General features: G+C 39.3%; 1 protein-coding gene across 1 annotated transcript in view; it reads left to right on the top strand.

Annotated features, from left to right (window-relative positions):
• Positions 1 to 15,302, top strand: part of DCHS2 (dachsous cadherin-related 2) — a 298,713-nt gene that overhangs the window by 225,638 nt on the left and 57,773 nt on the right. The window contains exon 14 of the mRNA XM_068542087.1: positions 4,033 to 4,890. Coding sequence (XP_068398188.1) covers positions 4,033 to 4,890 — 858 coding nt within the window. The remainder of the gene's footprint in view (positions 1 to 4,032; positions 4,891 to 15,302) is intronic.

The raw sequence follows: 15,302 nt of genomic DNA, 5'->3' as shown, positions 1-15,302 counted from the left end.
AATCATGTCTTTGTGTTGGAGCAGTTGGAGCATCCCTATGCAGTTTGCCTATGCCCAGTAGCTTCAGTGGTAGAGCTGGATCTAAAGTGATCATGGGACATTTCTTTTGGGATGTGCTAGCTGTCACTGCCCTGTTAGGGGGTGGGGCCAGGGTCTGAGGGGCTGGGGCCACAATCCTGAGTGAGCTTAGTGTCTCCTTGGTGCTATAGTGGTTTCTGCCTTGGCCAGGGGTGGGGCTGGGACCCAGAGGGCTGGAATAGGAGGCTGGTGCAAGCTCTGGCTTCTCCCAAGGTGCACTGATGGTTTCTGCCTTGTCAAGGAGTGGGGTTGGAGCAGGAGGGGCTGAGGTAAGAGCCTGTCTCAGACAGGGATAAGGTGCACTGGAGCAGTCATAGCAGACTGGCCAGAGCACCAGGCATGTTTCAGTCTGCTGCCTCTGTGCTGGGACTGGGAACAAACAAGTGAAAGTCCATACTCTTCAAGAGCAGAGTCTCAGTTTCCTACAGGCTTCCATTAAGCCCCACTGGTCTTCAAACCACCTAAAGGGGCTTGTATTCCCAGTGCTGGACCCCAGGGCTGGTATGCCCAATGTGGGGCTCAAACCCCTCACCCCTGAGGGAGGATCCCTGAGCCTGTGAAATCCTTCTCTTCTTCTGGGTCACACACCAGGGGTGTGGGTCCTGACTAGATTTCTTCTCCTCCCCTCCTACCAGACTCCACATGGTTCTTTCTTTGTAATCTTGGTTGTAGAAGAGCCATTCTGCTAATCTTCAGGTCAGTCTCAGAGAGGGTTTCTCTTTATGTAGTTTTGATGTCTTCCTGAGAGGAGGTGAGCTCAGACTTTTCCCACTCCACCATCTTGATCCTACCTCCTAATAAATTTTTATTTTCCACTCTCTCTCTCCTTATTTTTACAGTGAGAAAGCAGAATCAGGATCAGTGCCTTTGACCAGAAATAACATTTTTGTTCGCACTTTATGTCCTGTGTTGGACTGTGGACTTTGCTCTGTACCATCCTCACTCCAGAACTCCCCATCAAAGGACATATTTGTATGACTCTCATACAAATATAAAACTAACAACTTCCAAAGATTTTTATTCAACTCATTAGCTAATAAACAAACCAAAAAGATGTTAAAATTAGTTCAAGGAGAAATGTAAGAAACACACACATACACACACAGAGCGAAAATAAGAAATTTTGAAATGCAGAAGAGGTCTATCCATAGTATAGTAATCAACGCCATTCCACTAGACACAATTAATTTGAATTTCTGTGAACAAGAACCATTCTCATTATGTATTAGTTTTCAACAATTTACAGAGATAAAATACCTGAAAGACAATGAAGATAAAATACCTGGAAGACAACTCAGATGGCAAAGCCAGACTAGTCACACCCTAATCTTTTTTTTTTTCACCCCTAGGACACCCACTTATTTTTTCCCTTCTGTTTCAAATTGTTTCACCATTTTTTCTGACAGCCTCAAGGACCCAATTTTTATATATAGCAGCATCTCATTATCAATGTGTCCAAAACTGAACTTAACATCACTCCATTTTCACTCACTTCATCATGGTCTGGCTTCTTCTAGAATCTCTGCCAGTGATCTTCAGCCTTTTTTTGTTCAACATGCCCTTAAAAAATTCTTGTTACAGATGTAAGCACTCAAAATCCTTGTTCACATTTTTTACATGGGAGACAGATTGTTGTTATAGTAGTAACACTTATTTCTTAAACTCCTTCTGCATTACATGCCCCCAAATCAATTAATGGTCTTTATTTTTTATTTGTTTACTACTTATGAGCTTGAATAGGTCCTAAAATTTAGTTCGTAGCAAAGACCCTCTCCAACATAAAAAGGATGTCTTTCCCAGGCATTAACGTCAGTCCCTGTTTCAACATGAAACACCAATATTTGGAATTCCCCTTTGCTTGGTAGCCTAGAAACTTTCACACACTTGTGTGGTACACCTTGGTCAGGTTGGGAGGGGCGAGAGGTGAACCTTTCTTTTATAATTTTCAAGAAGGGTGATTATAAAATTGATTTGGGGAAGGACAAACCCACGAGATCCCAGGGGTTTTCTTAGGCAGAACAATTTTAGGAATAAAGATATATAAACTGAACTTCTGGAAATTACCTTAAAATTTACCTGTTTCCAGATACTCCTTAGATAAATTAATATAAACCCAGGGTCCTCAGACCTCATTTTAAAGACAGCTGGTCTTGACACCCTTGAGTCTTGACACCCTTGAGTCTTCCCCCTAAGCCGGATTATGAGTCTTCCCTTCCTTACTCCTTATTATCCTCCTCTATATCTCTGGGGTGTGTCCACTTCCTTCAGGGGCATATTATTGCAGAACCTCCTCATTGCTCACGTAGATACCATGGTAACCTCCTAATCTTCCTCTAGTCTAATCAAGCTCTGACACTGCTGCCCTGTACTCTTCCTAAAACAGAAATGTGATTCATGACGCTTTCCTGTCTACAATCCTGCAGGGCCTCCCAATAGATTTTAAGATAATATAGTCTTCAGCAGTGTACACAGGGAAGTTCATGATCGGATGCCTGCTTATCTTCCAGATTTATGTTTTTGCCACTGTTGACACTCTGTCTCCCTACCCTCTACACTCAAATACCCAGAGAACCCAGTGTTCTAGTCACACCAAAATGTTTGCAACGATTAATTTGTCATATTCCTGGGACTTAACCCAGGTTTGTCCCTCTTCCCTCTCCCCTCCACTGAGACTTGTAGCCTGGCTTCCTCCCCTTTAGGAGTTAGTTTTGATGTCATTCTTTCTAAGAAGCATTTCCTGGCCATCCTAACACCAGACCCTGTGCTCATCCTCTGTGCTTCCCAGAGTCCTGCACGTGTGAGTTTCACACTGTATTTTAATGTTCAGGTACTGACCTGCCTTTCCTCCTGGACTGTAAACTCTTGGAGGCCAGAATCACATCTTCCGATCCTCGTATTCCCAGTGTCCAGCACATACTTGGTACATGACAGGTGTTGTTGAAATGTTTACTGAGGGAATGAATTGCTTTATCAACCACAAATGCCACAGAAATGTAGTTTGTCTCACCATCCCTGTGTTTGGTACAAATTAATACATCTTAAGAAAACGTACAAATGCAGTCCCTTCTCAGCCCCCAGCACTACCTGTGGCTGTTGTTTTCTCAGAATGCTGTTCCACTTCTTCCATTTGCCTCTGGTAGGCTCCAGTAAGTTCCCACACTGTTGGGAATGGAATGGTGCCCCTCGTCCAAGAATGTGGCTGGTAATTGAACCGCATTTTCCCAACTAATTTTTAGGGTGACTTTAACATGCCTTTGGAAGCTTTTTATCCCTGTGTTCAGTTTAAAATGTTATTCTACTTGGTACCATGTACAATAGCAAAAAGAACATTTTTTTTGAAGGATATAGAGAAGAATAAAACATAATCCTGGCTTATGTTATGGAAAAGATAGACAAATGTTTCAGTATCTCTAACAGAAGTGTTATGATTCATGCACAGAAGACGTGGAATATAGAAGAGACCTTACTGCAGTAGTATAACCGGCATTCAGCCTGTAGTAACATTTGGGGAAATTACAGATATGCTGTCGTACATCAATCTGTTATTTTTTGATTGATATCTAAAAATGGACATTGTATCCTGTTGCTTATACCTGACTACTGTTTTATTTCATGTAAAACATACATTTTAATCCTCCCAAGAGGAAAAATATATTAATATAAAAAGTTGAAGTTGCACACAAAACAAATCATACTGCTGCAAATCAGTCAAAGCAAGTGTTCGAATTACTGATTGAATTAAGATAAATACTGAATTATATTTTTTTGTTTACTTCCTAATAATAGAAACTTCATGAGGGCAGGGACCTTATCATGTACTTACAAAAGTACTTACAAAAGTTCTAGGATGTAATAATCAGGAAATAAATATTTGTTGAATGAATATATATATTCATGGCAAAGGGCTGCTACTTTTTGAATTCAAATGTATTTTGAATTTGTTTTCTTTACTAGATGGAAATACTGATGAGTACTTTGCTATTAATGAAACATCAGGAGAACTCTCAATTACTCGTGCTTTGGACCGGGAGCAAGTCAGCAACTTCACCCTAGTCATCCTGTGCTCCGATCTGGGGGATCCACCCCTGAGCTCCATGGTGCAGCTGCAAGTCAGAGTTCTGGACGACAATGACCACAGTCCTTCCTTCTCCAGGCTCCATTACCAGGCCTCTGTGAGAGAGGATGCTCAAGTGGGAACCGTGGTTCTTGTGCTTTCTGCTGTGGACAAAGATGAAGGCCTGAATGGGAAAACTGAGTATTCTCTGGTGGATGAGGCTTCCGGGGCATTCACCATTGATCCCGTAGTGGGCACATTGAGAACCAGCCACATCCTTGACCGAGAAGCCAGAGCTGAGCATACATTTAAGGCTGTGGCCAGAGACTGTGGTGTCCAGGGCTCAAGAAGCACCACGGTGATCATAAAAGTACATGTCACTGATGTTAATGACAATGATCCAGTTTGGGAACAGAACCCCTTTGATATTTTTCTTTCCCCCCAGTCACCTACTAACCAGATGACCGCCATCCTGAGAGCCAGTGACCCAGACTTGGGACCCAATGGAACTGTCATATTTAGTTTTGCAGAGCCCCAGTCAGTGTTTTCTATTAATGAATACACAGGAGAAATTCAACTTCAGCAAAACCCAGCTTCAGAATATTTTCCTATCTGGCTGCAGTTAAAAGTTGTGGACCAGGGGTTCCCAGCTAGGACAACCACTGGTCTCTTGGTCATTCACATGGAAGGAGAAGATGTAAGGATTTCCTTCAGCCAGCATCTGTATAATGGGATTGTGCCCGAAAATTGTGAGGCAGGTGAGTGTCAAGTGTTTTGTACATTGTCCCAGTTTTGACAAAATGCTTAAAACTAAGGATTATAAACGAGTGCTATCACGGTTCAGTTATGAATTTTTGAGTGCAGCCAATTCTTGATATGCCAACTTTCATTCAAAATATGTCATTAGAAAAATATACTCAAATACAGTAAAACACGCACACATACTCCCCTTTAAAGACAGCAAAAGATAGTAAAAATACTGAAAGATAAATCATTCAAGGCTCTTAAAGTTTAACTTAAATTTAAAATCTCAAATAAAAACACTTTTATTTAAATGTTTATGAATGCTGAACAACTGTACATTTCCTAAAGTACTTTCCTAGAAGTACAATGAAAGGTGAAGTATGTTGTGGTTCAGTGACTGCCACTGCATGTCCTTGGGCAGCTGTATGTCTCCGCCTCAGTTTCCTAATCTGCAAATTAAGGATAAGTTTGGTGCCTACCTCATTAGGGTATAGGACTGAATAAGCCAGTTCATATAAAGCACTTAAAACAGTATCTGACTCAGAATCAACATGTAATATATGGGAACTGCTGTTATTATTATTATTATACTTCATTTTATATTATACTTCATTTTGATATAGTCAGCATTGCTTTCAAACAGTGCAGTAATATCTGATCTTCAAAGAATTTGGCACAGATTATACTACTCAGAACAGGCTTCAGTGAATTGTAACTATTTTTCCTCATAATGCTAAATTATTTTTCAGTTATTTCCCTACTCAAATGCATGCCATAATGGGAAACATAAAAAAAATTAATTTAAATGATCTTCCTAGCCCAAAGCAAAAAAACCCATTTGTATATAGTTGTGGATTGAAAGAAATCCAATCTAGGTAATTATATCTAACTAGAGAGTTGAGAAATAAATCTTCTGAACCTTTCAGCCAGCCAGAGGGCAAAGCACATGGACTCCAGGGCTGGGGAGAAAAGGAGTTTGCCTGCGACAGTCTGATGTGTGCTGTTTGCTTTCTCCAGCCATTTTTTTGTTTTTGTTTTGTCATTTTGGATTCAGTTTCACTTTATCCGTACCTACAACAACCACTATTTAAAAGGCAACCTTCATTTTTCTGAAATTGATCTATACATTTCATAGTGAAAATATTTTGTTACACATTATATTCTTTATGAAAAGAAAATACTCAATTTAATATCCAATGTCAAATTAGGGTTCTTCTCAGTTGCAGATTATTAACCTGACTTTGATCTTCTTTTGAATTATGGTTATCTAATGGGCTGCTTATTGGGAAGGCCCCTTGTTGACTCTAAACATAATTAAGGGTAAATTGCAATTACTTTAATTAAATGAAATAATAGCAACTTCCAAAATAACTAGAAATGTCCACGCATATACTTAGGTGTGATGAGATTTCTGCATAAGAGTTAAATGTTAAATAACATGAGATACTCCTTAGAGCTCTGTTTCTGTACCTCTGGAGAGGTATACATCCCAACCCCAGAGCAGAGCCTGATAGAAAGGAAAGGTGACATTTTCTAAATAATAACAGCGCAAAATATATGAGTCAATCTTGAAATTGATCTGATAAAATCACAGAATTTTTGAGCCCAGTTTTTGTCTGCAATGAACATATAAACACTTTTTTTCTTAAATACCCTTGACACATGACCTTTCAGTCTCTACTTGAATATTTCAGTGACTGAGAGTTTAGGACAGTGGTTCTTGAACTTGGGTGTGAAACAGGCACTCTGTGATGATCCCTGAACTTTCTGCTTCAGTAGGTCTGGGGTCCAGGAACTGCCGTTTTTAACAAACTCTGCAGGTGATTTGATTGCATGACAATGTTGGAAAACCTTTTCATTTGAAAAGTCATTCCTGCATTAAACCCAGATCTGCCTCCTTTATGTCTGTTCATAAATCCTAGTCCTGCCCTCTGGAGCACTCCACTGATCTACACAGTCACTCTTCAGATATTTTATTTGCTCCTTCAACAAAATTTTTATTGAGTATTATGTGTCAGGTCCTCTTCTATTGGGATATGTTAGTGAACTAAAAGACAAAGATGCTTGTCCTTGTGAGGCTTACATTCTAGCAGGGGTAAACAGACAATATCAATGAATGTAATAAATAACTAAAGTGTAGTGTATGTTAGACGGTTTTAAGATCTATGGTATAAAGAAGCAGAGCAAGGGGTGCTGGGGGAGGGCACAAATGCAATTTTAGATAGCAGGTTAAGGCAGGCATCATTGAGCAAGTGACATTTGGGCAAAGACTTAAAAAGAGGAGGTAGCCATTCATATAACTGGGGGAAGAGCATTTCCGAAAAAAAAGGAGAAATCCAGTGGGAGCCTTCCTGGTTTGCTCAAAGAACAGCAAAGAGGACTGTGTGACTGAAGCAGAGTAAGCAAAGTGAAGAATGGTAAAAAATGAGGTCAGAAGCGAATAGACCAGGCAGGGCCTTGTAGAACACTGGGGGGGTCTTTGGCTTTTACTCAAAGTAGTTTTCCCATCTCTAGTTCTTCACTTATTCTTCATGTAATGAGATTTCCAACCACGGCTAGTGAACATTCTCATCCAATATAAATTCTGCAGAGTAGTAGGCATTAAATAAATTATCACTCAAAAGAATTGGCACAGGACTCATCGTTGTGTCACACTTTTTCACATTAGTAAATGAAATTTCTAAAAATTGAGTAATGTGCCTGGCCATTTCCTAATTAAGGTATCTTTTCTCAAGTCACCCATGATTAATTCGTTTGCAGTATTAAACCTAAATAAAAGTCAATATCTAAAGCACCCCAAAGAAAATATTTCGATATGAAATTAAGTTATGGGTTAGTAAGTATAATAATATTTGTGGTTGAATTCAGAAATGATTTAATAATAACCCTAATAAAAACTGCCATGGAAGGGGAAATTATTCACCTGTTTTCATCTTTGCAGTGCGCCGTTCATTTCTGTGTCCGAGACTCACTCTGTCGGTAGCGGTTGCCGTTACAGGAAGGAAGCTACACCTACTTTGGTCTGTTTCCCATCACTCAACCTTCCGTCTACCCCCAGCCGTAACAGTTGGGAGTAATCAATGTGGCGAAGAGTAACCTGGTCTGAGATTAAAAAAAAACTAGGGCAGAAGACAGTGAAGACTAAATTACTTTCTTACCTCTGAAGGTGGGCCTCCTGTTTCAGTTCATTCAGAAAAGCTAATGAATACATGGGCAGAAGCCTCTATTCTGCTATCGCATCATTGTGTTTTCTTTGACCTCTGATTAGAGTTGTCCTTCTTAGTCCTCTTGTATTTAGAATTACTGAACTAAATTTGACTGCTACCTTTTTAATAGAACTTAACACTCTTAAAATTTGTTTATTAAATCTTACACATAAGCAAGGTTAATACCTGGCAGTAATACAGCATATGGTACCCATAAATATCCAGGTAGGTGTACATTTCAAGACATAGGAAGCAATGGGTTGGGACCTTGCTTTGAAGAGTAGCTATGACGTGTGAAGGGCATGGAGCCTAAGGGGAGAGTAGCCTAAAAGCTGCAGCATATGACAGGAAGGAGAACAAGAGAAGGAAAGGATGGTGGTTAAGAAGGCTGTTGAATCTGATTAGATGCAGCTAACCTACACCGGGGTCGGCAGGATTCCCTAGGCCCCAGTGAACAACGACGACAAAGTGCATAACGTACTGATTGACATATGCCCCAAATATTTCAAGCTGGCCAAAGCTTTGCCTGGAGCATGAATTTCGTACATATTACCAGATCATATCATGGACACCAGAAGGTGATTTTTTTTAAAATTTGGATTCCAGTGGTTTTAAGAGATTGTAAATCCATTGATCAGTGTTAGAATGGCCTTGATATAAATTATTTAATAGCATTTTATAACTTCCAGAATTATTTCTGTCCCAAATAAATCTGCAATTTTAATCTTTATTTTCAAAAGAAACAAATGTGCCTATTGGAAGCTCACATCGTCTGTGGCTCACTCAAGCATCCCATCCGGCAGGCACCGCCTGACATCCCGAGTGAATTATGTTCTGTATCATCATAAATCCTATTACCCTAAACTGCTTTTAACATTTAGATTTTTTTAAAGAAAATAAAACGTTAAAATAAATAACTCCAATGTATTTATATTTGTTTAACATTTCTTTCTTGGAAAGCCCACAAGTTTGAGTTTTGATTGACATTATTTTCATCTATTAACAACATTAAACTTAACACTTCAATTGTTTAAAACAGTACATAGTTCAATAATAGATTTATATATATATATACATACATATATATAATTTTTTATAGTTTATAGCATTTTAGAAGAAACCCTTCAGTAGGTAAGGTCTCTTTAAGTCATGAAATGTTCATTTATTCACAGAAAGAGTCATTTCAGAAGGTGTCAGTTGCCTGTAAGAGAGAGGTTGGCCATACAGCAAGGTGACCAGAAAAGCTGAAGCCCAAATGATTCCCCACTCTTTACCCTTACCACTTGTTGTTCCTTTTCTACCCACATGAGAGGAAATATAACCATTCTGAATCTTTTTGAAGTGAAATATAAACCATTTGGTTGTCCGTGACATTCCAATCCATTAAACCATTTAAATGAACCTTCTAGAAGCCAGCTTTTATTTCTTCTGTTTCACTTCCAGAGCTTTGGTTATACCAATGAGGGTGAATCAGCAACCGTAGTCCCCAATGTGGACTTTTCACAACTTCATGCATTTTTAATAATTACTAGAGAGGAAAAATTGAAATTATGAATTGCATTGATACCCTGATTAAAAATGGAAGAGTCAGACATTAAAAGACTTGAGATAAAATGAAAACATGATGATGATACAGGAGTGCATTCCAACTAGTAAAATATATTTACTATTGTCTCATAAACAAATTAGATCTTGATATTTTGAAGGAAAACTTTTCTTCTGGCCCTTTGGCAATCGATCCAGAATTCTGGCTCCTACTGTCAGTAAGGTTGGGCACATGTACGTGGAGTATGGACATTGCTATAGGACTTAATGTAGCTGAGTGAGTCTCTACTGCTTTCCTATCCAAGATGGGCAAGTTCTCTTTCTCCTTCTAGAGAGTGGAAATAATAACAATTGACTCACAGAGAAACCATAAGGATCAAATGAGGTCATGTGAGTGTACTAGTCACAGTTTTCATTGTTATTGTTACCTTCTTTCTGTCCCAAATCCTTGATTGAATTCTATAAAGTTAGCTGGCTATACATTCGCACCAGAGCAACCAGTTGTTACTTAGTTATTTAACAGCAATGAAATATTTGCAGTTTCTAAATCCCTACCACTCCTTTCTGTTCCACCTGGTCCCCAAACCAGGTAAGAATTATAATTTCCAAGGTGACAGAGTTCCCATAATTTTGGAAGTGCTGTCTCTATGTCATCCACGGCTTTGGAACAGGGCCCAACGTATAACTTATGATAATGAAAAGAGGGAAGCAAATAGTATCTATCATTCCTATTCCATTCTTTAAGGCCAGTCTCCTGTTTGGAATGAAATTCACTGGAATCAGTACCATCTAACTAGCCATTGGCAAACTGTCAAATTCCATCACCTTACCTATGATTCTAAGATAGCTCTGGAGGAGACAGAAGGAGAAAGGCCTTACAAGGTCAAGTCCTCTCAAAAGAAGGTGAACATCTCACAAGGAATTTTTCATTTTTGTGAATTAACCCCAGTCCCACATCTGAGCCTTGCCCATCTGGCTCAAGGCCTCATCTTAACAAACCAGGGAGTTCTTCTCCTGAGGTTGGGGGTTACTAGCTGTTAGGAAGGAGACTGATACATAAGCGAGAGTGCAGTTCCTTTATTTACAGAAGAACTATGATTGCCATGTGGATTATAGTAGTCATGTCAGGATGACCAGCTCTCTCTTTGTAGGAAAAAGGACACAGGAACCCAAACTGTACTCAGAAGGTTGCTTGTTAATCCTAAATAGTTCAAGCAGGATGTGATTCAAGTGTTGAATGTCATCAGCCTGTGTTACCCTTTCTTCAGAAAGAACTCATGCAGCACTGCCAAGTAGAATTTTGTGATGCCTTCATGACTGTCTGGTCTTCCGTTGCTCATTAACTTGCTTTTTATTTTTTTACTTTAAAATTTTTTTATTTTATATTGGAGTAGAGTTGATTTACAATGTTGTGTTAGTTTCAGGTGTACAGCAAAGTGATTCAGTTATACATATACATATATCTATTCTTTTTCAAATTCTTTTCCCATTTAGGTTATTACAGAATATTGAGCAGAGTTCCCTGTGCTATACAGTAGGTCCTTGTTGGTTATCTATTTTAAATATAGTAGTTTGTGTATGTTAAACCCAAACTCTTAATTTATCTCCCTCCCCACCTTTTCCCTTTGGTAACCATAAGTTTGTTTTCTAAGTCTGTGAGTCTGTTTTGTTCTGTTTTGTTAAATAAGTTCATTTGTGTCATTTCTGCTCATTGACTTCCTGTTGGCCACACGTACTTTCTTTTGGTGTCTTAACACCTCCATCAAGCCTTCTGCCATGGGAACGATTCTGTTTTTTCAGGTGATTTTGCATAACTCTCTTCTGAACCATTATATTTTTTCAGTGATGTAACAGGGTTAATGTTTTTTAACAACTACTTTTTAAAGACTGTTTAGGTACACAGTAAAATTGAGGGGAAGATACAGAGATTTCTCATGTACCCCTTGCCCCAGTACATGCATTCCTTCTCTCATTATCAGCATCCTTCCCAGAGTGGCACACTTGTTAAAATCAGGGAACCTACACTGATACGTCATAATGACCCAAAGTCTACAGTTTACATTGGGGTTCATCCTTGTTGTTTTACATTTTATGGGTTTGGACAAATGTATAATGACATGTATCCACCATTATAGTATCATACAGAGTAGTTTCACTGCCGTAAAAAAAAATATGCTCTGTCTGTTCATCCTTTCCCCCATACCCCCAGTGCCAAACCCAGGCAACCACTGATCTTGTTATTGTCTCCATAATGTTGCCTTTTGCAGAATGTCACATAGTTGAAATCATACAGTATGTAGCCTATTAAAATTAGCTTCTTTTACTTAGTAATATGTGCATAAGTTTCTTCCATATCTTTTCACTGCTTGATAGCTCATTTCTTTTCAGCACTGAATAATATTCCATTGTCTAGACATTGAAGTTTATTTATCTACTCATCTACTGAAGGACATCTTGGTAGCTTCCAAGTTTTGGCAATTATGAATAAAAATGCTACAGAAACCAATGTACATGTTTTTGTATAGACATAAATTTCCAACTCCTTTGGGTAAATTCCAAGGAGTTTGATTCCTGGGTCTTATGGTTAGAGTATGTCTAGTTTTGTGAGAAAATGCCAAACTGTCTTCCAAAGTGGCTGTACCATTTTGATTTCCCACAGCAATGAATGAGAGTTCCTGTTGCTCCACATCCTTCCCAGCATATGGTGTTTTCAATGTTGTATATTTTGGCCATTCTAATAGATGTGTGGTTGTATCTCATTTTAATTGGCATTTCCCTGATGACATATGATGGGGAGCATCTTTTCATATGCTTACTTTCCATCTGTATATCTCCTTTGTTGAGTGTCTTTTAAGGTCTTTTGTCCATTTCTAATCAGGTTGTTTGTTTTCTTATTGTTGACTTTTTAGAGTTCTTTGTATATTCTGGATAGCAGGCTTTTATCAGATATGTCTTTTGCAAATATTTTCTCCCAGAATATGTCTTGTCTTTTAATTCTCTTGGCATTGTCTTTTGTAGAGCGGAAAATTTTAATTTTAATAAAAAACCAACATATTAATTCTATCTTTCAGGGATCCTGCCTTTAGTGTGGTATCTAAAAAGTTATCCCCAAACCCAGAGTCACCTAGGTTTCCTCCAGTGTCTAGGAGTTTTTTGTTTTAACATTTCGAATTTAGGTCTGTAACCCATGTTGAGTTAATTTTTTAAAGGGTGGAAGGTCTGTGTACAGGTTGTTGTTTTTTTTTTTTTTTTTGGCATGTGGAAGCGTAGTTGTTCTACCACCATTTATTGAAAAGACTCTCCATTGTATTGCCTTTGCTCCTTTGTCAAAGATCAATTGACTGTATTTACATGGGTCTATTTTGGGCTCTCTATTCGCTTCTACTGGTCTATTTATCTATTCTTTCACTAATACCACACTGTCTTGATTACTGTAGCTTTATAGTCTTAAAGCTGAGTAGTGCCATTCATCCAACTCTGTTCTTGTCCTGAGGGTTAATATTTTTGAACTATATTGGTATTGCCTGTCTGTGGATAAGACCTTCCACCTATTCTGCAAGAGACATCCACTTGTTTTGGATACATTAGGATAGTTACAGCAAAAATGCAAAGGGAGAATATTCTGCCTTTGACAAGCAAAATGGGTGGTCCTTAGTATAAACAAAGATGGCTCCTGAAGAAATCTGCCACATGGAAGGAAAGGAAAGCCCATTCCATCTACTTGCTGGGGAATGCAGGAAGGCTAATGAGAAAAGAAGTAGGAAACAAGTGGTCAGCCACAAGCATCCGGCCCCCCTTCCCCAAAGCTGTCATCCTGGAGGGAGCCAGTGAGACAGCCTAGGAAAAGCTAAAAGCAGAGGACACTTTGGAACTCTGGGAGGACACTGCCTCATGGGGTAGCTTTTTCCTAACATGAGTTAGTGGGAGCAGACTAAAATGGGCAACGTGTTTAGGTAAAAAGAAGGCACAAGTGAGTGTTCCATTCCTGTTTGGCTCTTGCAAGGCCTAGAAGACCCCCGCATAGTCCCAGCATTCCCACTGTGGACACAGATTAATGCATAGTACAGGCCAGCTGACTGCCATGAAGACCACAGCTGCAAGTGATGAGATGAGCTCCTCCCCAAATCTGTTGGGTAGACAGCTGAAACGCAGGGTTACATAACATGCCAAGTACCAAAAAACTGCAACATCAAAAACAGCTGCAGTGGGGCCAGGCCAGCAGGGTAGAGTTCTGAGCCTGTACATGTTGACATGAAAGATGAGATTCACTGCCTGGAGACAAATTCTAAAAGCCAGTGGACAGCACACAAAGATCCCACCTCAACACTGCCAGTCTCCCCCACCAGCGGTGTCATCTTACAGAGCAGCAGCAATGCAACAGGGAGGGAGCCTCAAAAACTGAGCATGCATCCCAAAGCTGCTAAGGTTTCAAGGGAACAGACTGAGATGACATTAATAGCATGTTAAGATGGCCATTTTTCTCTGTTGTCCATCAGGGTGGGGCTCCTAAAGAATATTAGACCCATCATAAGAAATATAGAAATGATTTTTTCTTTGCACATCTAAGTTGTACTATGTAAAACTGAACTCTGCTTCATTTATTTTAGCTCTTAAAGAGCACTCTTATCTCTGTTCTTGAGGATGCCACATAAATGGTGACTGTATACACAATGTTGTGTGCTCAGTACTCATTTTTTTAAAGGTATAGGAAATGGGTGGTCATCCTTCTAAAGACCTTTGAACATCTCTTTCATCTCTTCTCTTACAAGATAGTTTTGATGATCAAATAAGCACTTTGTAATCTCCAAAACATTTTACTTCATTGTTACCAACAGTTATAAGTGTAAGACATGGAGATGAAAGTACAGCCCAGAGTAGCTGGGAGAAGCTTCCCACTATGAACAGAACCAGAAAAGAGCTTTCTTCTAGTAGGTGTTTACCAAATGCTTATTGAACACATTTCAACATTTAACAGTTATACTTCTAAGAAAACAAAACGGATATGCTCAAATGAGAATAAAACCAGGCCAAAGAAAAAAAAAAGATGAGGAAGACACTTAGTTCTGGGCAGGGGAAGTGGTCCACACAAAGGCGTGGGGACTCAGGAGCATGTGACGAGTTTACCATCCTGTGCAGCAAATCATCTGGAACAGCTAGACAGAGGCTCTCATGAGATTTCCAATGATGAGCTGGACCAGAGAGACACTGATGGCCTTTCAATTATCAAAAGAGTGACAAAACAAACTTTCATATTGTAGAAAACTCACTTTGGAGGCCTTGTGAAGAAGAGTGCCTTGGGAAATAGAGATGAGTTAGAAGGGTACTGTGGTAATCCACATGGTGAATGACAAGGGCCCAAGTAAAACTGTGGTGGTGGGGGAAGACAAGAGGGAATGTGGTCTCTGTGTTTCCAAGACAGCCGCGGTGGGACTTCTTGATTATTTAGATCCAGGGTTCTCAACCCTGGCTGCACGTAGATACACCTGGGGAGCTTTTAAAAATTACTGATACCTGGACATCAACTCCCCCAACCCCCAAACCAATTAAATGAGAATCTTTGAAGATAGAACAGACATTGTGAATTGGTAGAAGCTCCCATGTAATTATGTGTGCAAGTCAGGGGTAAAGGTAGATAGAGAGAGGGCTGAGAAGAAATACAAAGTAATGCCAATATT

Source organism: Eschrichtius robustus, chromosome 4 (assembly GCF_028021215.1).
Source record: "Eschrichtius robustus isolate mEscRob2 chromosome 4, mEscRob2.pri, whole genome shotgun sequence".
NCBI classification, from domain to species: Eukaryota; Metazoa; Chordata; class Mammalia; order Artiodactyla; family Eschrichtiidae; genus Eschrichtius; species Eschrichtius robustus.
The sequence above is the reverse complement of the archived record's forward strand: the minus strand, read 5'-3'. Positions and strand labels throughout refer to the sequence as shown.